This window comes from Herpailurus yagouaroundi, unplaced genomic scaffold (genome assembly GCF_014898765.1).
Source record: "Herpailurus yagouaroundi ecotype Mexico unplaced genomic scaffold, PumYag 206, whole genome shotgun sequence".
Lineage (NCBI taxonomy): Eukaryota > Metazoa > Chordata > Mammalia > Carnivora > Felidae > Herpailurus > Herpailurus yagouaroundi.
In genome coordinates, this window is record NW_024412437.1 from 2,812,555 (window position 1) to 2,838,576 (window position 26,022).

Consider the following 26,022-nt stretch of genomic DNA (forward strand, 5'->3'; position numbering starts at 1 on the left):
ATCTAAATATAAATTTCAAATTATTTTATTTAGTAAATGGGGTAAAATAAGAAAAGTCTTGACTTTCGTAATAAGTTTCTTTTTGTGGCCCTACATTTTTACCATAGTTTTTCTCTTTGGGAAAGGTGTTAACTTGTAAATGTAGTTCCTAGGAGGATAATGCATTGAATAATTAAAATTTATTAGTGCCATCTGTTACTACATTAACTCAGATTAGTTTACAGTTGCCCTGCTAGACCTCAAACACGACAGGTTTGGGAGATGGGATAGAGGGCATTAGAATGGCTCTGGGGAGATTAGCTTTATCGGAATTGTCCCAGGATGCAGGGGAAAGAACACAAGAGGGCACCAAGTGTCTGTGTGTGACTTGGAAGATGTGCTGTCTCTATGATGTAAAAGTGTGTCTTCTGCACCGCGTAGTCTAGAGTGGGCCCTGGTAAATGCCATAAAGTGTGGAAATAGTCATAAGCATTAAATCGTTTAATTCAGTCAGTATGTTTAAATATAACACACTTTTATGGTTGAAATGTATAACATTCAGTATTACGTGCCAGGAGTTGAGCTTAAGATATTTGGGGATGGAGGTTTTAGAAGCCATTTTTGATTACATTTTGTTTTGGTTTTTATTTCTTACTTCATTAGAATTAATAGACTTTGAGATGGAAGAGAGAGGAAAACACAGTATCTGTGTGTGGTTCTGCTGATCAGTGTCTGGTTCTGCCAGATTACTTAGTAGATCGAGGTCCTCTGTGGAAAGTGTATATTTATTGCTTTCTGGGCAAGTGGAAGGTATTTATTGTTTTATATAGATTTTCAAAGTAATAGATTTTATTCTGGGATCAAGTCTTTCTGATTCTGTAGTGTCTTGAGTAATAACATTTTGCTGGGTTGTTTATTGCATATGAATTTAAAACATGAATAAAATTTCAGTGAATTAAGATTATGTATTACCAGACAGTCTCCTGCTGCACATAATTCATGTGGGATCCCTGGATGGTTTGTTTCTAGAAGTCTGTAAATTACTTAGTTGGTGTCATATTGCATACTGTGAGCTTGAATATGTCACTTGTCACTATTCTCCAGTTTTGAAAATGTTGGGTGTATTTTTTTACAGTTTGTTTAGTCATTTTGAGAGAGAGAGAGACAGAGGATGCAAGCAGGCAAGGCGCAGAGAGAGAGAGAGAGAGAGAGAGAGAGAGAGAGAATCCCAAGCAGGTGCTGCATTGTCAGTGTGGAGCCCGACGTGGGCCTCGAACTCACAAACCGTGAGATCATGACCTAAGCTGAAACCAAGAGTCATATGCTTAACCAGCTGAGCCACCTGGGCGCCCCTGTTAGGTGTGTTTTAGATAATCCTATAGACAGTGTCCACCTTAACTGTTGCGCAAAATGAAAGTACCAAGAAAATGTTTAAATCGTTTTGAAGTCAGCACTAGAATATTGTACTTTTAAGGAAATACAGGCCTAATGATCAAACTTTGTCTTTTTATTAGCTTCAACATGAGGTGGCTTTCCAAGGTAACTGTAAAAAAAGTCAGTAGTGAGACTTAGAACTTCAACAATTTTTTATTTTTTCTTTGAGGGAGAAGTGGTACTTGGCATGAGTTTTGATGAATAATTTGAAAAACCATTTTTCCAATTTTACCATGGAAAGTATGGAAAATCTAGAAAACAAGGAAGAAAATAAAAATTATCTATAATCTCACCACACAGAGATAAATACTAATAACATTTTGGAGTTTAGTTTCTAGTAATTTATGTGTTTAAACACGTATTTTAGTTAATATTAATGGAATCAGAATTTGTAAATGATTTTTTATATAATTTGTAAAATGAGATTTTTCATATATTTAAAAGTAAATTCTGCTTTGTTGATCTGATTAAACATTTTTTATTAAAACCTAAAATATGTTGTTGAACATTTTTACATATTTTAGAAGTGATATTGGTTACTCTTACCAAGTTTATAGTCCTTCCTATCCAAGTAATGTGTTGTTGTTGTTTTAAGTTTATTTATTTATTTTGAGAGAGAGAACGCACGTGCGTTGGGGAGGGGCAGAGAGAGAGAGAGAGAGAGAGAGAGAGAAAATCTCTAGCAAGTTCTGCACTGTCATTGCAGAGCCTGATGTGAGGCTTGAACCCATGAACTGTGAGATGATGACCTGAGCTAAATAAAACCAAGAGTTGATGCTTAACTGACTGAACTACCCAGGTGCCCCCAGAGTAATGTTTTTAAAATACATTTCTTTTTTTTTATTTATAGAAATATTTATATATTTCATTTATACATATATAATGAATATATATATATATATATATATATTTCATTTATAGCACATGAGCAGGGGAGGGGGGCAGTGGGAGGAGAGGATCTTAAGCAGGCTCCATGCTCAGCGTGGAGCTCAGTGTGGGGCTCGAGCCCATGACCCTGGGATCATGACCTGATCCAGAATCAAGTCAGATGCACAACTGACTGAGCTACTCAGGCGTCCCAAAATATATTTCTTTACTTTTCTCTTATAATTTATACTTAGGATATTTATTAAATACCTTTTTTTGGGGGGGCGGGGCTTTGCTTTTCTTAAAAGCAATAACCAGTTCTAAGTGTTTCATAAAGAACACCTTTTAGAAGATCCTGAGATTAGGATTTGTGCATATTACATTTGAGCTGCCTTTGAAATATCCTAAAGGAGACAAGTGTTAAATAAAATGTTGGATAGCATCCTGGAGCTCAGAGATGAGGTCGTGGCTGGAGAGAGGAAAATGTGAGTTATTAGAGTATTTATTGGTGGTGATCAAAACCATTGGCCTGAGATCGTCAGGAGAAGAACAGAGGCCAAGAAGAGGAGTATGTGAAGACTAAGCCTGGAGGAGCCCTAACCCGGAGAGGAAGAAGGAAGGCAAGGAAAGGTTGAGTCATGGAAGCTAGGGAAGAGAGTGTTGTGGGGAGGGAACGAGCACAGAGCTGGCTGCTGCTAACACATCAAGTACCTTGATGGGCCTGGAGAGTGTCCGGAAGATTTAGTGACATGGACGTTTATGTCCCGTGATCAGACCCCACACTCTTGCTGAGTTCTTTCCTACTTCTTTGACTGCTTCTTGCCAGTTTCCTTTGCCGTATCCCTCTCCTTTTCCCATCAGTAATTCTCCCAACTAGTTTCTTTTTTAGCTACACTTCCTCTCCAACTGATCTCATGTAGTCCCGTAGTTGAAATAGTATCCCAGTTGTATAGGTCTTGTCCCAGATATTCTTCTGAACTTCAGACTTCTATATCCCCCTGCTTATTGGACATCGCCTGTGGATGTCTGCTACTGAATTTGTCCAAAACCAAATTCTCAGTTCCCACTTCAAATCTGTTCCTCAACTTTCACCATCTTTGTAAACACCACTGTCATCCATCCAGTTTCAAAGGCACAGAATCATACTGTCTTTTAAATTGCACATCTGGTTCACCAGTCAAGTCCTGTCAGCATTACCTTCAAAGTGTATAGTGAATCCAGCCATTTTCACATCTTCACTGTTATCATCGTGGGCCAGGCCGCCCTCTTTTCTCTTCCGGACCCTTGCAACAACCTCCTAACTGGTCTCCCTGATTCTCTCCCCTGCCCGTGCCTCTGCCCCGGTCAGTGGTGTATCGCAGCCCGCTTGTAGTGGCTTGTGAGAGCCAGTCATGTACGTGCCTTCCCGAGTTCATGTTCAGTGACATCATGTTGCTAGCTTGAAATTGGCCATGGTAGTAGATTTTATACTACAAAAGTCAGCAAACACTACACGTCAGCTCCACCCCCACCCTCCAAGCTGGCTGTTCAGCGTTTATGAGCACCCCACTGTCTGGCCTACAAACTACCTCCCCAAACAATATATTCCATACAGAGCAATAGAGTGGTCCTCTAACAACATAAGTCAGATTATGTGACTGCCCTGTCAGAACTCTCTGATAGCTTTCCATTAAAATCACAGTAAATCAAAGCTTTTATGAAAGCTTGCAAATCATGTGATTTGTCTCTGTGCTTCCAGCATGGTAGATCTTTGTTGTATGTGAGTCGGTTAGAGATGGGTGGTGGGAGGTGGGTGGATGGATGGATGGATGAGTCGTTTCTGTACCATTTAAGTAGTCTGTTGCATGAGGCCCATTATTTTTCTTTTGCGATTAATGGAAGAGATACTCTTTTTTTTTTTTTTAATGTTTTATTATTTTGAGAGAGGGAGCAGGGGGAGGGGCAGAGAGAGAGGGAGAGAGGAACCCAAGCAGGCTTCATGCTGTCAGCACAGAGCCCGACGTAGGGCTCAAACTCACAAACTGAGACATGACCTGAGCTGAGCCACCCAGGTGCCCCGAGATAATCTTTCTTAAGGTTTTCTGGTTGTCCATAATTTAAATTTATTTTTAAATGTCCTTTAGAACTTTAGATAGAGGTCTGTTTACATATAGGTGTAAATATATTCTGATGGGAAAAGCAGATAACTGTAGGTACACAGCTCACTGTTTTTTGTTAGCATAGATAATTGCAATATAAGTTAAGTATATTTTTATAAGAATATTCTAGAAAAAAAGTAACTCCCAAGGGGGAATGTTTTGAATTTTAAAAACTATAGTGCTTATGAAACTGCGTATCATTCTGCTGTAAGGTTAATCTGAACACTTAAAAATAAATACTTATTTTGTGATCGTGCATATGCTTTCTTCTTGAATCCTTTTTTGGTAGGGCAAAGTCACAGTTGTATGTTAAATTTTAATTCAGTAGAGTGTTAATGGTTATCGGATTTATTTGTGAATTTCCAGATACCATAGTCTTCACATAATAATGTCATTTTTTTTTTATAATGCTGGTAAGATGTTAATAAATATAAATAGGAAATATTGTCTTCTTTTATAGGGTATATTTCAGAAATCGCTGGGTTAAGACTGTCCACCCAGTTGTGCATCAGTACTGTTTGATCTCAAGCGCACATTCCACCTTTCAGATGCCACAGAAAGAAGATATTCTTAAACACCGAGTGGTGGTTGTTACATTGAATACTTCCCAGTACCTCTGTCAGTTGGACCTTGAACCTGGTATGCTGACTCAAGACACAGATAGGGTGTCCCTGAATGCGTGGGGCCTCTGCATTCAGTTTAGACCAGGGGTTGGCAGACGAATAGCCTGTGGGCCAAATCTGGCCTGTTGTCTGTTTTTGTAAATAAAGTTTCATTGGATGGAACACAGCCATGCCTGTTTAACTGTGTATTACCTATGGGTGCCTTTGTGCCACAGCAGCTGAATTGAGTAGATGAAACAGATTGTATGGCCAACAAAACCTAAAATATATACTGTTTGGCCCTTTACAAAGGAAAAAAAAAAAAAAGTCAACCCCTAGTTTAGACTTTTGAGTGACTACTGTTTTATTTGTTCTCTGATCAGGTGGCATTTACTTACTTCCAGTCATGTGAAAAATTCAAATTTGGATAGTAGTGCTTTTTACAATTTTCTCAAGTTTTTGTTGTAAAATACTTTCATAGTGTAGAGACAACAATCATGATAGATTTTTTTTTTTTTAGACATACTATTAAGATTATATTGAAGTACAGGAATCTGTAAAGTCAAGCTAATATTATATGAAGTACAGATACAAGGTGACAAGTAATTCCGATACATATGGCAGAACTTAACCATCAAAAAGTGGTACCACCTTAAGGTATTTGCTTTGGAAGGATATTCATTTATTGCTGCCATATTATCATGGTCAACATTGCTCAACACTTTTTTGCTCTCTCCTTTTGGAATTGCTTTCAGAGCCAGTGACAAATTCTTAGGAACCTTCAAGTCCCTGGAAAGTAGATACTGTTCTCTTCACCTTGAATTCCTGGCATCTGGCCCAGGGTATAGACACCTGGAGGCCCTTGATAAACCTCTGTTTATCTCAAGTGTATGAATGGTGGCCAGACTTTTTTTTTTTTTTTTTTTTTTTGAGCGTAGATTTAATTTTAGAAGAGCTTCAAAATCTTCCTGAGACATGTTTGGTAAATAAGGTAGGTGATCAAACTGAGCAATACCATTAGGGGTAAAAAAAAAAAAGAGAGAGAGAGAGAGAGACGTGCCTCTCATGTAATGAGACTTATTTTCTTGTGCACGCAGCTCATAGCTGGCTGGTGAGGGCAGTTACAAAAGCAGAGTTTCAAAAATGTTTTGAAAAGTGACTGCATCATTGGAATGAGTTCTATTTCCTCCCAACTGACTTCTTTGAATGGAACAACACTTATTTGAAATGTAAATTTTGGTATGTTTATTTAACAATCAGTCTCATTACTTTATGGTTCTACTCTGCCTGTGTGCCGCTTAGATGAAATGCCCAAACCTCCGAGGCAGTAGAGTTTTGTGAGAAAGTTAAGAAAGGCTTTGAAGAGCCAGAATGTAGAAGAACACTTACAAGTTGCCTGTGTGTTCTGTTCTGGGTGTTTATACCTGATTTCATTTCATTCAGCCCTGTGGAGGGAGGGTTCTTCTATAGATAAGGCTCTGGCTCAATTAATGTGATTAATTCAAGTTACCTTTACTAGCTTTTAGCAATAGCTATAACAGTTTCATGATTTATCCCATTGCTGATTCAAGCCTACCTCTGTTTAATTAAAACGTTATCTAATGAAAACAGTAGTTTTCAAGTAATTAGTTTTGTAGGACAAAAAAGCACAACGTCTCCTTAACAGGGCCCTGTATCATGTTTAGGCCACTGTCAGGAAATAGACAACAGTGATTGATACATACACTAACAACCATAGCCGTTTGTACGAGTGGATGATATGGGTGGCTATTACTGCCGGTCAGTACGATTTAGAAAGTTCCCAACCTAAAAGCAAGTTGCGTTAGAAAGTTGCATAAAAAGATAGTTTGGAACTTGCTGGTGTACATAGAAATAGAGGTTAGGTTCTTGGGCCCTCCTCACAGGCAGCTAGCTAATTAACCCAGCGAGTTTTATAACTTGTCATTTTGTTGAGAAACCATTTTGTTTCTTTGCTATGCTAATAAAAAGAAGACCCCCTTCTTCCTGCCTCGGTGTGTTGACAGTAGGGCAGAACATTTTCCTTCTCCACGTTGAGACCGTGAGGAGATTTTTGCCTCTTTCCGTCCTTAGGGGCAACAGGACTTTCTCTTCCTTTCTGTACTGGAATCCTGTGCCCCAGTGTGAGTGGCGGTGGCAGTCAAGACGTGGGATGTCTCCTGCTGTGGGGTTTGCATCTGGGGGACATTAGATAACATATGTTTGTGACCTTGACCTTTCACTTTTTGCACACTAGTGATTCCCCCTCCCCAGCCAGAGTAGGCTCTTAAGACTAAACAATTTTATCAGTCTGTCTAGCCACATATATAAACACATGAAACAAACCTAAATAATCAAATTAGTGAATCTGCTAATCAGTTACCCCCTCCCCTTTGTTTCAGTAAAGGTTAGATTATAACTTTCTCCCTTATATTAGATTTTAGGTATGATTTCTTTATTTTAATGTTTAATATGCATGGTAAAGCTAGAATTACTTATAAACTACCATTATTTTAGTTTCGATGTTTCACCACATAAATAGTGAGAAGACTATCAGTGTTTAGTTGCTGGTCCTTCTTTTTGGTGAAAAGCTGCTATCGTGTACTTTAAACATCTTTTTTATATATACTCCATCAACTGTTAATCTTGGGGTCCTTAGCATCAAATACCATTTCATATCTATTATTGGGTAAAATGGTTATTTCCTGTCCTCTCTGTTCTTTAAATAATGATTTTCTAAATTCAGGATTGGCTTAAAAGTACCCCTAACTCTGAAATCAGCACACTGAAGTCTTTCCTTAGCAGAAAAGAACAGAACTCCTGCTACCTTTATTGCTGTTTTAAATCTGCTTTACTGTGTTTATACTGTACTTTGTAGGGTTTTTTACACACATTCTGTTAGATGAAGCTGCCCAGGCCATGGAGTGTGAAACCATTATGCCTCTAGCGTTAGCAGCTAAAAATACGCGGATTGTCTTGGCTGGTGACCACATGCAGGTGCGTGCCCTCTGCGTCATCGTCGTGAAGGGACTTCTAATTACAATTTCCTGTTTAATATTCTGTTTTCTAAAACATCCCTTGAAATTGTGCCATCCATTACAGTTTAAGTACTTCATCCCACTGTTTTGGATCTGGAGTGGAATGGAGGAGTCTATCAGTGTTTATAATTTTCATGTTTTGAATTTAAAGTTCAGTTTTCTATAGGGTGAATAGAATAGAGTAGAATAGAATAGAAAAGAATAGAATAGAATTCTTTTCTTTATAAAATAAATTTTAATGATTCTTCCTACAGTTCCCCAATTCTTGTCCCTAACATTTGTTTTCATGAAGGGTTGATTTTTTTTTTCCCGCCATCATAGGGAACAAAGTACACCTAATTCAAAATAATAGTCCCAATCTCAAAGAATGTGACTAATTTTCTTTTTAAATTTTTTTTTTCAACGTTTATTTATTTTTGGGACAGAGAGAGACAGAGCGTGAACGGGGGAGGGGCAGAGAGAGAGGGAGACACAGAATCTGAAATAGGCTCCAGGGTCTGAGTCATCAGCACAGAGCCTGACGCGGACTCGAACTCACGGACCGCGAGATCATGACCTGAGCCAAAGTCGGATGCTTAACTGACTGAGCCACCCAGGCGCCCCTCAGCTCACCATTTTAAATAGCTGATCAATTTTAGTGAAATAACTCATTGACTCCCCCCAGTGATGCAATGGGTTGTATCCCTGAAGTTCCAGAAGTAGTAGCTGTTTATTATTATGTTGGAGGAGCCCTTTGTTGACTATAGGCTACTGTTGATAGAATGAAGTGAAAAGTTAGAAATTTTAGCCAAGTTCTGTACAGTAGTAAAATTGTTCAGAGAAAATATTTTTGATTCTGCTTATTCCAGCATTGAGATTGAGTACATCAGAAGTTTCAGCATAATGGACTTTTTATAAGTAGGTTATTACAAATACTACTTGTGTATTTAGTTAAATTTTCTCTGTATGTTTGTCTGTTACAGCTCAGTCCTTTTGTTTACAGCGAGTTTGCCAGGGAGAGAAACCTTCATGTGTCATTACTTGATCGACTCTATGAGCATTACCCTGCCGAGTTTCCGTGTAGGATCCTCCTGTGTGAGAATTACCGCTCCCATGAAGCTATCATCAAGTAGGTGTGAACTGCCCCTTCTGTGTCACCCTTCTTCTGGTGTGGTAGAGGAGAACTCAAAATGGCACCGTTACTAGGGACAGTCTATTCCCAGCACAGTTATATGGTGTCCCCAGTGTTGGAAATTACGTTAAATTTTATTTCTGTAACAGAATACCTCAAAAGTCAGCTGCAATTTTTCACAAAGTAGGGCAGTCCTGGAAACTACAACTTTATTTATTTATTTTTCTTTTCTTTTCTTTTCTTTTCTTTTCTTTTCTTTTCTTTTCTTTTCTTTTCTTTTCTTTCTTTCTTTTTTTTTTATATGAAATTTATTGTCAAATTGGTTTCCATACAACACCCAGTGTTCATTCCAACAGGTGCCCTCCTCAATACCTATTACCCACCCTCCCCTCCTTCCCACCCCCCATCAACCCTCAGTTTGTTCTCAGTTTTTAAGAGTCTCTTATTGGAAACTACAACTTCAAATTCTACCAGTTATGATATTTTTCTGTGACTAAATATGTAATACGTGTGTAAAACTATGTCATGTAGTAAACAGATATATTGACATACTGATTTGCTTTTATGTCTGGTTATGTTATACAAGGAATCTGTTATAAAAAGGAAGGAAGGAAGGAAAAACCATGAAACTTAGTCATAAAGTTTTTAAAGGTTTTCTATTAAATGTAGTATGCATCCATAAAACCAAAAATATCATAAGTGACAGCTCAGTGAACAGTCACAAACTGAACACACCCATGTAACCGGCATCCAGATCAAGAAACAGAATATCTGGAAGGCTCCTTTGTGTTCCTTTTCAGTCATTAACCCCACCCAAAACCTCGTGTTTTAAAGTTTAATAAAATTATTTGAGTCAGTGAAAACAATTTTTAGGATTTTCTGAAAACAATAAGATATAAAAGTAAATTTCGACTTGAGTATATCTTTTATCAATGTCTTAAAATGTGATTCTCTTTTTATTATTGCCAGTCATTTTCTTCAGTCAGTAATAAATCAAATACTTGCTATCTTCAGCAGGAAAAAGTATTCATTTTACATTTGAAGACTTGAGTGTCCTTCAATTCTGTGTTTCGGGGTCTATGTGTCTTTGTGTTTGCATGTGTAAGTAAATGAACCATATAAATAAAAATATGTATTAGCCAAGAAAATAAACTAGCTTGCAATTTCCTCATAGAGCAAGCTTCTCATCTAGTATTGAACTATTGTCATTTCTTCCTTTTCTTTCTGTATTCTGGCTTCATCCCTTGCCAGATCAATTCATTTAGCAATGGTACACCAGGAGCCTACCCTGTTGTTACTGCTGTGGTTACTTTTGGAGAAAATCTTGCCCTCATAAGTGTTAAATTAATTATGGACATAAAGCAAAATTATTAGAATTGACTGATAATTTTTTTTATGGGTGGAATTGATTTTGATGATAAATTACTATGAATGTATGTATGTATGTATGTATTTATTTTGGTCTTTTTTTTTTTTTTGGCAGTTACACCTCTGAGCTCTTCTATGAGGGCAAACTGATGGCCAGTGGAAAGCAACCAGCACACAAGGATTTCTACCCACTAACTTTCTTTACAGCACGAGGGGAAGATGTACAAGAAAAAAATAGCACAGCTTTTTATAATAATGCAGAGGTACCTAAGTTCTTCTGCAGATTGTTAACATTTTCTCAATTACATAGTTTGTTCTTGTTGAGTGTTTAAGGTTTGGGGTTGACATCTTATTGTGTGTTATTTGCATGAAAGTAGTATGGGCCGTTTATTCTTTCTGTATCACATTGATTTGCTCATGATGAACCCCCTGTGGGAAACAAAAACTGATTTACATTTTGATTACATTTGATTTACATTTCTTTTAAGATTTTATTTTTAAGTAATCTCTATACCCAATGTGGGGCTTAAACTCACAACCCAGAGATCAAGATTGAGACTCACGTACCCCACTGACTGAGCCAGCCAGGCGCCCTTTGATTTACATTTCTTATGACAAAATACAAAATATATGACTTTGTTTAAAAGAAAAGCCAATATTATTTTCATATAATTATTAGTTAGCCATCTCAAATAGACTATGATTATATTTCATAGTACATACTCAGATGAGTCATCGTTATTTTTTATTTATTTTTTAATTAAAAAAAAAATTTTTTTTTAACGTTTATTTATTTTTGGGACAGAGAGAGACAGAGCATGAACGGGGGAGGGGCAGAGAGAGGGGGAGACACAGAATCGGAAACAGGCTCCAGGCTCTGAGCCATCAGCCCAGAGCCTGACGCGGGGCTCGAACTCACGGACCGCGAGATCGTGACCTGAGCTGAAGTCGGAAGCTTAACCGACTGCGCCACCCAGGCGCCCCTATTTTTTAATTTTAGAAAGAGGGTTAAGTGCAAGCAGGGCAGAAGGGCAGAGAGAAAGAGAGAGAGAGAGAGATTTTATTTTTGAGAGAGAGAGAGCACACGAGCAGGGGAGGAGCAGAGAGAAAGGGAGACAGAATCCAAACAAAGCAGACTCTGTGCTGTCAGTGCAAAGCCTGACTTGGGGCTTGATCCCACGATTCTGGGATCATTACTTGAGCTGAAGTCAAGAGTCAGATGCTCAACTGACTGAGCTATCCATTTGCTCCTCAAATGAGTTATCATTTTGGGGGTGGCTGGGTGGCTCAATCAGTTAAGTGTCTGACTTAAAAAAAAAATTTTTTTTTTAATGTTTATTTTTGAGAGAGAGGGAGAGAGAGAGAGAGAGATAGAGAGAGATACAGAGCACAAGCCGGGGAAGGGCAGAGAGAGAGGGAGACACAGAATCTGAAGCAGGCTCCAGGCTCTGAGCTATTAGTGCAGAGCCTAACATGGGACTCGAACTCACGAGCCATGAGATCATGACCTGAGCCAAAGTTGGACACCCAACAGATTGAGTCACCCAGGCACCTCAAAAGCATCTGACTCCTGATAATGGCTCAGGTTGTGATCTTGAGGTTGTGAGACTGAGCCCTGCCTCAGGCTCTGCCTTGAGCTTGGTGCTTGCTTAGGATTCTCTTTCCTCCTCTCTCTGCCCCTTCCTGACTCGTGTGCCTGCACGCAACCTCTCTTTCAAAATAAATGAATAAACTTAAAAAAGAATAATAATAACAAGTCAGACTTGAATTACAGAGTCATGTGCTCCAGGATCTCCAGGGAGATCACACAGGCCCCGATGACAGTGTTGCTAAGCTATAGGGTGCTATGTAACTTGTATGGTTCTCTTACAGTTTCTGACTTTTTAGGTGCAGAGAGAATGTGGGTAATATGGTCAGATCAGGCAGCAGACTAAAACCTGGTGAAGACTTTTAGGGCCAGCAGGCCAGGGACCCTTGGGTTAGGTTCTGGTTGTCACGAAGGAGTAGGGTGTTGGACTTCAGGAAACCCAGAGGAGGGCATATGCTTGTTGGTCATTAGAAGAATGGTTTCTGGTCTATGATCTCCAGATCATAGATCTATGATCTTCCCTTTCTTCTGTTGAGTCCCATGCTTTACTCATTTTATTTTCACAGAAATGGGTCTTACTATGTAATAGTAATTCATCTTTCCTTTTAAAAATTGATCATGGGGGGCGCCTGGGTGGCGCAGTCGGTTGAGCATCTGACTTCAGCCAGGTCACGATCTCGCGGTCCGTGAGTTCGAGCCCCGCGTCGGGCTCTGGGCTGATGGCTCAGAGCCTGGAGCCTGTTTCCGATTCTGTGTCTCCCTCTCTCTCTGCCCCTCCCCCGTTCATGCTCTGTCTTCTCTCTGTCCCAAAAATAAATAAACATTGAAAAAAAAATTAAAAAAAAATAATAAAAAATAAAAATTGATTATGGGTCTATAGTTAGAAGTCAGTACAAGAAAGTCAACTGCTGTTAACTGTTCAGTATAGGCCTTCTGCAGCATGGAGCTGTGGCAAATGGGATCTGATGGTCACCAGCTCCAAAACCGCCTAGACTAACTTTTTCACACCAGGGAGCTCGATAGAGGAGATGGGAACTGCCCCTCAGCTGCTAAGACAGCCTTTTCTGTGACACGGAGCTGTGGGGGCTGGATGCAGTCCCTAGCTTGAATGCCCTGGCCTCCCTCTTAGTGTCTGTAGACTTTGTTGAATAAATGCTTCTCAATTAATTTCTTATAAGCTCGTTAATCAGTCTCCAGAGACTATGAATGATTGTCTGCTAATTTTGACCAGCTTAACAGCTGTCTGTCTGGGATAGAAATTTCCCCAGCTCCTCATATCACCGTTCCAAGTCTGTGTATTTTGACTGCAGTTTTATGCATCCCTTCACAGAGGGATGAAGTGGGGAAATGGTTCTGTATTGCTCAGCGGTAGGAACTCTGTGTATGTGTTTGGGGTTGGCGGTGGGTGGTAGACGTGTCTCCGCAGCTTTCATCTACCCCCGTATTTAACCAAATGGGTAAACCTAGGTTTTTCTTATTCCTTATTGCGGTAGACTCCGGCCCGCCTTTCTTACTCCTTGTAGTGAGTCTAGTCCAGGTCTTCAGTCTAGTTTACTTTTCAGAAACCTTGGACCATCTGCACATCTGAAGCACTTACTATTAAATCATTGTCACAATGGGAGACTCTAGTCTCTATCTCTGGCATTCATTGACTTTGTATGCGGCAGTGTGGACTGCCTCCTGGCCGATAACCCTCAAGTTCTTGAGTAAAAACTGTCCAATTTTATTTGGCATATTTCACATTGTAAATTTAAATAGATATTATTGCCAAATAGTAAATAAATAATGTATTTAAAAGGCAATTGAAAAACTTTCTTCTCTATGCCCCTAGAGTCTTGCCTGACCCTCTGTTGAGCTTACCATTTACGTACACGTATACATGCGTGCACGCGCACGCACGCATATATATGTATATATATATATATACACATATATATACATATATATGATATTTTTTAAGAGTCTGTTTTCTAAATATACAATAATCTCTTAGCAGGCAGGGAACATGTTTTATTAATCATGGTATCTCCCACTTTGCCAAGCATTGAATGTGTCTGATCAATTTGTTGTATTAGAATACATTGAATTACACTAAAAATCATACTAATAATCCAATAAGTAGAGTCCAGAAAATTCAATTGGGTAAAATGTGGTGTTACTTTATTGCAAGGTTAAGGAAATGGCTTGGGCAAACTTGTACTACTGGAAGGCAGTGAGTTGTCAAAGTGTCTCTTCAATCCAGATTTGTCTTAGTCCCAGCTGTGGTTTGATGTTAGCTGTTGGCTGCTTTGCTTAGTCGTATCAGTGGGGGAAGGGGACAGTGCTAGGTCTTGTACTGCTGAGAATTAATGGTGGTGCTGACTCTAGGAATCTTCTGGTTGGCTGTTAATTTCACTGACCTGACCTGGAGTGAATGGACTGAGAAATACTGGGACTTGGTTCTCTGATTCCCTAGATGGGTTGCTAGTTTCATGGCCCTATCCCTGTCCTCCTGTTTACATAGGAAATAGAACCTGTCCCCATTTAAGATTGGAGGCTAAGAGCACCTGGGTGGCTCAGTTGGTTAAGCGTCCAGCTCTTGATTTCAGCTCAGGTCATGATCTCACAGTTCATAGGATTGAGCCCCGCGCTGGGCTCTGCACTGACAGTGCAGAGCCTACTTGAGATTCTCCCTCTCCTTGTCTCTGTGCCCTCACTCTTTCTCTCTCGCCAAATAAATAAAAAATAAACCTAAAAAAAAAAAAAAAAAATGGAGGCTGAAGGGTGAGGACCACGTATCCATTACATTGTCTCTGATATTCATGTTTTCACTGGGTGCATTATTGTAGAATTTTACTGTTTGAAATGTACATAAAAATTTTCTTTCTGTGTTCGTATCAGCCAAGCATTACTCCTGTTTAGAGGTAGTTTTTAAATGACATTCGCTAAAATGGCATCCTTTATACACGTGTTTCAGTTACTGTATTCTTTCCTCCAAACACTTCATAGCTTTAGATGCATCTGTGTGTTTCTTTAAAGGTCTTCGAAGTGGTGGAACGTGTGGAAGAGTTGAGACGGAAGTGGCCGGTAGCATGGGGGAAGTTGGATGATGGCAGTATTGGCGTGGTGACTCCGTACGCTGATCAAGTGTTTAGGATACGTGCTGAACTTCGGAAAAAGAGATTATCTGATGTTAATGTAGAAAGGGTGCTAAATGTTCAAGGTAAGGATTAATCGAAATGAATTAAGTTATTCAGATGCTTAAATCCCGAAGTGTGTACACATTTGATTTTTAATCCCCAAGGTCTCTTTTCTGGACAAGCAACTGTATTTGTTTCATACCGAGTTCTTTAATGCCAAATTTGACAGTTAAAGGTCAAGCTCATTTACATGTTTATTACATTTTCATATCCAAATAAAAGAAGTAGGAACAAATGGAATTTCCAGTGGCCATAGTTGTGTGAATGCCACCCTCTATATCTGTATGTGATCGTCACAGTCACAGGAGCGTATGGCACCTACTGTCTTTATACTGTAGCGGAGGACTGATTTGTTCGTAAAGATTTTTGAAAACGTGTACCCATCAAGCACATTCTGTGTACATCCATTTTTAAATCCATTTTTTGTTTTTTTGTAAACATTTATTTATTTTTGAGAGAAAGAGACAGAGGATGAGCAGGAGAGGGACAGAGAGAGGGAAACACAGAATCGGAAGCCGGCCCCAGGCTCTGAACTGTCAGAACAGCCCAACGTGGGGCTTGAACTCACCAGTGGTAAGGTCATGACCTGAGCTGAAGTCAGATGCTTTACTGTCTGAGCCACCCGGGCGCCCCAAGGCACAGTTTGTTTTTATCCGTAAACTTTCCTAAGTGAATAGTTACCAGCAGCTCATTTAAATTGTCTTCATGTAATCAGTTGCTGTAGAGTTTCTGCTTTGAAATATACGAAGCAATAGTATCAGATGAGTGCTGGAAAAGGTCAGTACAATTACAGTTTTAGGTTTCATGGGAATAACAGTTTTTAGAGTATAGGGACAAAATAGCTCCACTATACCATGTGTTGTCCAAATCCCACAGAATTTGGGTGTGCATTTAGAAGGAGTATTACCAGTAAGCTAGGATGCACCCAGAGGAGACTTAGGATAGGTAATGGTCTAAAAACTGCCACTTAGGAGTCAGAAATGGTTGAAAGAACTAGGATTGTTTGGCCCAGAGAAGAGAAGAGTACAGATTGGTATTAAATCTGTATTCGGAGATTTGGAGATTTGTCACAGAATGAGGGAATAGATGCGTCGCTATAAGAAAGAGCATAATAAAAAATGCTGTGCAAACTAGACTCGACAGGGCTTCCTTATGGCATCAGCTGTGTCTGCCTTGGTCTGTGAGAGGCTAGATGACCCCGCTTCAAAGAACGGTCCTTGTATTGAATGGCACCTCCGATGAGATCATCACTAAGGCTGGCTCCAGCAATAATATTTTATTAAATTTCAATAAAATGTACCATTTTAACCATGTTTTATGTGTTCATTCTGAAAGTGTCTCTCCAGTTTAAAAATACATAAAATGCCACAGTTCATTGCTATTAAGTACATTCAATTGTTGTGAATGGCATCCGTGCCGTCGTCTCCAGAACTCTTCTCATCTTGTAAAACTGAAATCCTGTCCTATTTCCTTCTCCCTATTCGACCTCCCTCCTCCCTCGAGCCCCTGGCAACCATCATTCCACTTTGTCTATGAATTTGACTACACCAGGTACCTTCTATAAGTGTGGCCATATGGTATTTGGCCTTTTGTGACCGGCCTGTCTCATTTAGCGTCGTGTCTTCAGGGTTCATCCATGTTGGAGCATGTGTCAGAGTTCCCGCCCTTTTTAAGGCTGAATAGCGTTTCATGGTCCGTATATACTACGTTTTGTTTATCCATTCGTCTGTTGCCGCACGCCTGGGTTGCTGCTGCCTTTTGCCCCCGTGACTAATGCTTTTAGGAAATACCTCTTCGAGATCCTGCTTTCAGTTCTTTTGGGTATATACCCAGAAGAGGAGTTGTTGGATCATATGTTAATTCTATGTTTAATTTTAATTCTGTGTTTTAATTTTATGTTTAATTTGTTTTAGGAGCTGCCGTACTGGTTTCTGTAGTGTTTTGCATCCCATTTTACATTCTCACCTGCAGGACACGAGAGTTCCGGTTTTTCCACATCTTCACCGACACCTGTTATTTAGCAATAACGTTTAGAAACTAAAATGCTTTTATTATATCAGTGGCTGAAAATAACAATCTTAAGCGTCTTATTTATTTATTTTTTATAGGAAAGCAGTTCAGAGTTTTGTTTCTTAGCACAGTACGTACAAGGCATACTTGTAAACACAAACAGACACCAATTAAAAAGAAAGAGCAACTGCTGGAAGATTCCACAGAGGATTTAGATTATGGTTTTTTATCTAACTACAAGCTTCTCAATACTGCCATCACAAGAGCACAATCTCTGGTTGCTGTGGTGGGTGATCCCATCGCCCTGTGCTCTATCGGAAGATGCAGGTAATTATGTGTTCCTGATTAAGACATTAAAGGGGGAAATGTAGAGTGATTTGCATTCCTATGTGTACATTTATTTATCTGATCTCTTGGCTAATTAAAATCAAGTTCAATCTTACCTCATACCCAGTGGGAATACAAACATATATTGTTCTGGGTCTATTCATTGTACTCATTATTACGTATTCGTTCATTTAGTCGTCATTCGGCAGATGTTTCCTGAGCGCCTACTATGTTCTAAGCACTCTTCTAGCCACTGAGGATTCAGTGAACGAAATGAATAAAAATCTTTGCTTTTATGGGGCTTACATTTCATTAGGGAGGAGAGGAAGAATGAGAATAAAGTAAGAATACCATGTCGTTTTTTGCATGGTAAGTTCAGTGGAAGAAAAATAGAGAAATCAGAAGGGTGCCACGGTGGGCTGGGTTGTGATTGTACACGGCATGGTCAGAGCACCCCTCACTGAGAAGCTGACTTTGAAGTGAAGGAGTGAGCTCTGTGGGATATCTGGGGTGAAAATGCCCCAGGAAGAGGGAGCAGCTTGTGCAACGGTCCTGAGGTGGTTTTGTGTACGTATGTATCTTTGATGGAAACTGAATTTTATAAAATTGCTACTTCATTTTTTTCCCTTTGTTATTGTGTTAACTTTTTTGATGATTTTCCTTCTCTACTTATTTTCTCTCGGGCCTTCTAAGTATAAATGTTCTTTGTGTCTGGTTAATCCAGAGGATCTTAAAATTTAGAGGGGTTAGGAGTGGTTATAACTTGTCTCTAGATAGTGTTGCTAGTAGTCCTTAGCTTATAGTCATAAGGAACTATTTCTACTAAAACTAAAAGTTATATACCAGTTAATAGGAATTTTAACTGTTTGAAGCTGGTAATAGAAGACTTTTGTCATTGTAGTATTGAAAATTATGTTACTATTAACAAACAGTTGAACAGAAATTAATATATACTTTATGAAAAAGAAATACACTAGGGATTATTTAAAGTTGTGTAAGTACTCTGGGATCTGTCACAGTGAGTTCAGACAACAGAGATATAGACAGTGCTGATTATTCCCTGGGTCATTATTTCTCTTTGATACGTTAGAATTAAAGTAGACAGAGCTGTTAGGCAGTGGCCTTTTTAAACCAACTTTTCTATTGCGATATAGACATGGCAGCATTTTATTGTCTGTTTTCCTGTTTCAGCAAACAGGAAAGAACAAAAAGGATTCTCTATAGGAAGGGAGACCATTGGGACCTTTAATCATAATCATAATCATAATCATAATCATAATCATAATCATAATCATAATCATAATCATCATGTGCATGTATTCAAGTTTAAAACTTCCAAAGAAGTTAATATACTTTATAGGGGAAAGCTATTAACAAAGGAATCGAGTAGTTTTAATTTATGGTTAGGTTATAAAGAATAACCTTTTATTTTACAAAAAGGCACAAAACTTGAATGGTCCATGACTTACTTATGCATAGCTAAACAGTCCTGTTGTAAAGTATCTTTAATTTCATATTTAAAAATTTGATTGACATCCATTTTTAACCACTAAAAAGCTGGATAAGGGAATAGTATATGAATTCCAAGTTACAAGTGAATAAACTGGGTATAATAATTTGACTTCTTTCCTGAGAATTTTAGTTACTTTATAATTTGTTGAAAGCGTATTTGGCTAGAATATTCCTGTGATATTTTACCATTTTTGTTTATATTTATCATTTGAAAAATGTGAAAAAATCACATACAGTTTGATTGGAATTTAATAGATTAAAATGCATATAAAATAAGGTAACATGTATTTAAGGAAACACTGTGTTGGGGAATAAATAGGTATAAAAATAGTCTTGAGCCAAACGTGTTTTGGGCTCTCTTTATAAATACCTCCAAACCTTTACCAGTGTGAGTGTTATTTTTTTAAAGCCATTATCCATTTCTGTAGAGTTGTATTATGCTGTGAATTGCATGACCTCAGCATTTTTCACCCCTTCTCTGACATAAATTGTTATTTTCTCAGAGCAGATAGGTAAATAATTCTTTCTGAGGCCAGGCTGTCAGAATAATCTAGGGCTGGATAGTTTTTAACTTGAAGCCAGGCCTTCTGGTTGCTTATTTCTTACTACTCAACTGGAGTGTATTAAGGACTGTAAATTATTTGTAAGCTAGGCAGAATATTTTCAGAGAGTTTAAGTATATTGTTTAGGGAGACAAAAATCATGTGACTTAATTTGGACTGCTGATTATCTGTGTTATTTGGACAGTTTAATCACGGTTCTAGTCCAAGAGCTAATAGTTGAAGTGCATGGGTATTTGAGCTTTAATCTTTCTAATTTCATTAGAAATTAATTTAATCTCACAATACAAGTAAACTTGGAGGACATAGATGATTCTTAGGTTCTATGACCACAGAGGAGTGAATTCTTTGTAGTTTATGTTAATCAGGACTCCCTTCCCCCACCCCGTCCCACTCAGTATTTGTGAAAAACTAATGATATTTCCAAATATTGATTAAGCTTCCAAGGAATGATTATTGCGTGTAGTATACGAGTTTAGAAGGCAACCATTATATAATCTTTTTTGTTGTATTTTTATTTTTGTTTAATTATTAACAAATTTTTTTTAATGTTTATTTTTGAGAGAGAGAGAGCACGAGCAGGGGAGAGACGGGGAGAGAATTCAAAGCAAGCTCTGCACTGTCAGCACAAAGCCCGATTTGGGGCTTGAACCCACGAACCATGAGATCATGACCTGAGTTGAAATCTGAGGCTCAACCGACTGAGCCACCCAGTGCCCTTTTTGTTGTATTTTTAAGTAGAGTTTCTCTATTAACCTGAAATGAAGGTAGTGAACTACCCTTTCGCCAACTCGCCAAACCAATGAGTATTAATATAGTAGCGCTGTTTATTGACAGCTTTCTCTTGCCAGGTGCTAGGTCAAGTGCTTTGCACACTTAGCCTTGTTCAGTCATCCCAGCAACCCTGCAATGTGGGAATTTTATTTGCATTTTAAATGGGCTGACTGATTCAGAGTTTAAATTACTGCCCAAGGTCATATAGCTGTTAAATGGTTCACTCAAACAGATGTCGCATTGACTTCAAAACCCAAGCTCTTCTTGGTGGGTTACCCTGCCTTTCCCAGAAAGTGATGAATATGCTTGTATCAATCTACACTGAGTGGGGAGAGCCAGAGAAGATTTGTACATTTCTCCAAACCATGGTGTTCAGAGAAGGTCTTCCTTTGAACCAAATTACTTCGTTAACAAATTCCATTTACTCAGTGAGATGGAAACATATTTCATATGTATGTAGAGGTGTATGTACACGTGCATGTACACATACTGTATAACATGAGGATATCAAGTGGTTTTTCAGTGTTTTTTTTTATCAGTGATCCTAGAAGCAAAGTTAGCATAAAAACAAAACCATACTTTGTTCATGCAGTGATTAAAGTAAGGTTATGTTCTTTGAAACACTTGTAATTGTATTACAATATAGAGACATACTTGGGTTTTCTAACCCAAATTGTTAATAATATGTGAAAATTTTAGGGAGGCGCCTAAGAATCAGTGGAATCTGTAAATAACAAGAGCCTCTATCTTCATTCTGAGAGTAGTTGGAAGTTCTCAGGTGATCTTTCACTGAGGTGTTCATACATCCATACTTCGTATTTTACTGAAGTATTGGGAGTTCAAGGGCTGTGTCAGTAGTCTTTGAAAGAGCTTTCATGAAGACAGGAAAGGAAACTTTTTAACTTTTAAGAGTTTTTGAAGGAAGAAATACTCTCAAAGTTTAAAAGTGAGAAACTGAAGGAAGTATAAATTCTATTGGTGCCCTGTTTTACACATGAGGAATCTGAGCTACAAAGAGATTAAGTTATTTGATTGCCTGACTTTACACAGCTACTGAATGACAGAGCCGTGACTGAAACCCCAGCTGTCTAGCTCTGGAATCCATGCGCTTGACCACTTTGCCATGTCAGTCAAAGGATGAGTGAGATTTAAAATGGAGATTTCGGGCTGCTTTTGGAGCTGCTTTGACTTGATTAGCTTATTGTAAGTGTTTAGGATTCTGAAATGGTATCCTTTAGCTCTCAGACTGTTTCTTTGAGATCTCTGGGATCTTGTAGGCAAAGACTCACTGAGCTACTAGTTTCTTGTGAACTGTGGGGTCATTTGAAGGTTCTGCTCAACTCAGTGTTAATTCAGCTCCCGTTCAGTGCAGTTGAGGTCAGTGACAGTGGTCAAGGAACAGGGTATGGAGTTTAAAAAGGAGCTGAAACATTGAGTTCTAGCATCTTGGGTACATACGCTGGAAATGGCGATTGTTATAAAAAATTGGTATTAAAAACTGAGAGCAAAAGCCAGTCCATTCACTCCTTGTTTTGCTCTGTCTTGAATTGCAACCCAAGACGAAATGCCATTTTATGAAACGGATACTTTATCAATTAGATCAGAGAAACTTCTTTTGAATGTAGCATGTAGAATCATGTTGAAAGTATTCAGAGAGTTGAATATTGTGGCTTTTTAAATCGGAAGGGTGGGAAAGTTTATGGATTTTAGCTCCTGGGATTTTAGGTCCTGAGTGCTATATTAAAGATCCTTCCTTAGCTATTAGACTGTGAGAAAAACGCCTTCTGATTCCTTCAGAAGTGTTCTTAGGAATAAAAATAAAGGGTAGCTTTTGGTTTGCATTTCTTAGCAACACATACTTCCTGCAAATGAATGACTGTCTTTTAACCTTTATGTCTTACTGTCAAAAATACATACTTCATATTTTGTGGTACTTGTACTTTTTCTGTTGTTGGCATGTAGGCCTGAAATTTTTCTGGACCCATTTCTTGAACTTACCTTTAAAAAAGTAGAAAGGACACACGTAAGAGAAACATAGTCCAGAATTAAACTCTGCAAAGTTTTGTGAATATATTAATAACCCAATTCCCGTTCACATACTGACTTTTAGAATATAAAGCTTTTCATCTGTGCTTCTTGAAGCCATCTTGATTACTTCTGTCCACAAGGATACCAGCTTGGGAAGAAACCATATCATATATCTTTCATAGCATAATAACACATTATTTGAACCTCATATTAAAGATAGGTATGCATATTTATAGTCATTTAAAATTTAAAAATTATGTTGTCTTTTGTAATATGTATTTATTATTTTTAATATCCAGAGATCAGATTGCCAACCTGTAGGAAAATAGTCATACAGTTGCAACAAGTTTTGAGTGTATTTTTCTCCTTTAGTATTTATTAATGTGATTCGGAAATGAATAATCAATATTAAAATTAGCATTCCAACTTCCTCTATTTTTCATACTTAATTTAACTCTCGTAGTCAATGTTGTAAGTTGTGCTTGTGACAGGCATCTGTTGAGTAAGAGAAAAATATAGGAATAGCTAGTTATTTCTTAAGAATCTTCATGAGGAATATCTACTTTGTGGCTCAGATTTATGTCCTGAGTTGGCTTTTCTTAGTCATCCAACACCAGGCTACTTTGTCCCCATAATTCAAATTAGTCTAATTTATGTATGTGTCTGAATTTGTGTATGTATATAATGTATGACTATGTCTAGAAGTACAAATCATTTGTAAAATGAGCTGGCATCAGTTTTGAAATCCCTAGTTATTATGTGGATAACAAGACTGTCATTTTGGATTAGTGTGGATAATTGAGCATTGACCACATTACTTGCATTGATCGGCCAAAATTAATTGGGAGCATAATTTGTATTTTCCACGATATTAGACATGACTGTAGTTTTGCAATCAAACTTCTGGAGTCTTGTGATCTGGTGGAAAGATTATACCTGAATCATAGCCAGATGAACGTTGGATCTGAGGATTTGGGGTGGGAAGAGGGAATTTGAAGCTCTCTTTAGTTGCTTATGTTCATTTCTGTGATCTCATCCACTGAAATTGTAAAATGATCTTGTAAATCTTTTCTGTAGGAAATTTTGGGAGCGGTTTATTGCCCTGTGTCATGAAAATAATAGCCTACACGGAATCACTTTTGAACAGATCAAAGCTCAGCTAGAGGCTTTAGAACTAAAGAAGACATATGTGTTGAATCCGCTGGCACCTGAATTTATCCCCCGGGCTCTAAGACTGCAGCATTCAGGAAATACCAACAAACTGCAGCAGTCACCCCCCAAGGTAAAGCCTGTTAATGGACTTGAAGAGGTTAAAGGGAGAGAACAGCACAGAAGGGTAAAGGTTTGTTGGGCTGCAAGTTACTTCAAGTATTGGAAACGAAGGTTATATTTGGTAGCAAGTAGTTTCTGCAAGGAACTTGTCTAGTTTGGACACGTAAGTGAACATGTGGCAGTTAGCCGTGCTTAATGTCCTAGTGCTTCTCAAAAAGTTTTCAAGAACTTCATTGCTTCTGGAGTCCTGTGCATAATACAGCCTCCCGGTCCTCCCTGCTGATAGGCTGATTTTAGTAAGATGTGAATAAAACAAAGCAGTTTAAAGGACTATCTCGCTCATTAAAAGCATGCCCTTAGGGCATATTATTTATGAGGAATAATATTATATAACATTGTTTGTGGAAAGCAAATAGTTCTAATCCTTTGTTGGTGACCAGTTCAAGTGCTATTTGACACAGTGAGAAGATTTGGTTGGCCTCTTGAAGATTACTTTAACTGATCTGCTGACCCGTATTGTTGTGTAAGAAGTAGTCCATCAGAGGGAATGGAGGTGGGTCAGCCAGGGCCATTTCTACTTTTGAACCATAGCTATTTTGGGCAGAGACAGCTGGTTTATTTGCTACAGCGCCTGAAAAAAAAAATGCTTGCACTTACCATAGAAAAGAAAGTTATGAGAATGGCACGTTTAGTATTTGTTCTGTTGTTTTGCTATATTTACAGTCATCAGCATGGTATTAAATTTATTGACATGAATTAAAAGAACATGTCAGTTTGGGGCTTCATTTTAAAAGCGTAAAACCTTGGGGCGCTTGGGTGGCTCAGTCATTTAAGCGTCTGACTCTTGATTTCGGCTCAGGTCATGATTTCACGGCTTGTGAGTTTTAGCACAGAAACTGCTTGGGATTCTCTCTCTCCTCTCTCTGCCCCTCCTCCTGCTCCCACTCACATGTGTGCTCTCTCTCAAATAAATAAACTTAAAAAAAAATTAAAAAGTAAATCCTGATGTAAACAGTAATTAAGTAAACAATAGTTAATGTTTTAATATCTTGAAACTCTCTTGGTTAAATAGGTATTAAGCTGAGAAGAGAACTTCTGTGTTACTATACTTTGATTATTATTAATTTAATGAAAATGGACCTATGGTGCAATAATGCTTTAGCGATTTGGGATTTCCAGGGGATTAAGCATTTCGCATAAATGAATCTTCTAGGTTTCTAAAGCTTAAACTATAATAAATTAATAATCAACTTACTTATCAAATAGTTAAGTTTCTTCTGTGTGCCAGCTGGTATGTTCAGTACTGGAGAAGCATAGATAAGCACATAAGTCCCCGAGTCCTCTTGGGGAAGATGTTGGAGGGTAGTGGTCAGAGGAGAGAGGTGGATTCAAGGCATTTTCCACCACAGAGATCTTGTTTTTAGGAATCCACCGAGTGGATGGGGGTAGTGCTCCACTGGGGAGACATTTCAAGAACTAGAATATAAGCTCCATTACGGCAGAGATTTTTGCCTGGATTATTTACTGCTCTAGCCTCTGTGCTGCAACAACATCTGGCTCCTCATAGGTGGCTTATAAGTATTTTTTGGATGAATTAATAAAGCTTAAGAAAGAGCTGATAGAAAAGACCAGAGGTATGAGAGAACAGGTTCTATAGGGACCAGCAAGGAGTATAGGGTGTGTGGGGAGTAGGGAACCCAGGTCGAAACTTTTACATTTTCCGGTTTTTTTTTTTCTTTTTCTTTTTAATTAAAACATTGCAAAATCATTATACCCTTTGCACATTCCTAACTACAGTAGAGTAAACTCTTCTTAGTGACTTGGGAATGTAGGAATCAACTTATGTACTGCAGGTGCAGCTAAATTGAAGCCATGGAACCGCATGTGTATGGACCCTAAGCAGGACCCTGCAGTTTGCTTTTTGTTTTCGTTTGAAAGGTGAAGAAAATATATGTTTATTCCACTTGCTCTTCTAAAACCATAAACTCCCTGAAGACAAAAATCCTGTTCTATATACTTTTTATGGCCCCTAGTGCCTACCCCACTCTTTGCATATAGTGGGTGCTCAGTAAGTATCTGAGAAATCAATAATGGTTATGATGCATCCAGTAGAGTGTAGCCTGGCTTTTTTCTTATAAATGAGAGGATTGTGTAATTAAAGGCCAAAGCAGCCATCTTCCTGGTGTTTCTTTTTCTTTCTTTCTTTCTTTCTTTCTTTCTTTCTTTCTTTCTTTCTTT

General features: G+C 38.4%; 1 protein-coding gene across 5 annotated transcripts in view; it reads left to right on the plus strand.

Moving 5' to 3' along the window:
* The window catches only part of HELZ (helicase with zinc finger), a 156,137-nt gene that overhangs the window by 80,766 nt on the left and 49,349 nt on the right, over positions 1–26,022 (plus strand). For all 5 annotated transcript variants that reach the window (XM_040452156.1, XM_040452160.1, XM_040452158.1 and 2 more), the window contains 7 exons: positions 4,879–5,057; positions 7,896–8,014; positions 9,018–9,163; positions 10,650–10,797; positions 15,141–15,324; positions 17,410–17,638; positions 23,590–23,794. In XM_040452156.1, the coding sequence (XP_040308090.1) occupies positions 4,879–5,057; positions 7,896–8,014; positions 9,018–9,163; positions 10,650–10,797; positions 15,141–15,324; positions 17,410–17,638; positions 23,590–23,794 (1,210 nt within the window). The remainder of the gene's footprint in view (positions 1–4,878; positions 5,058–7,895; positions 8,015–9,017; positions 9,164–10,649; positions 10,798–15,140; positions 15,325–17,409; positions 17,639–23,589; positions 23,795–26,022) is intronic.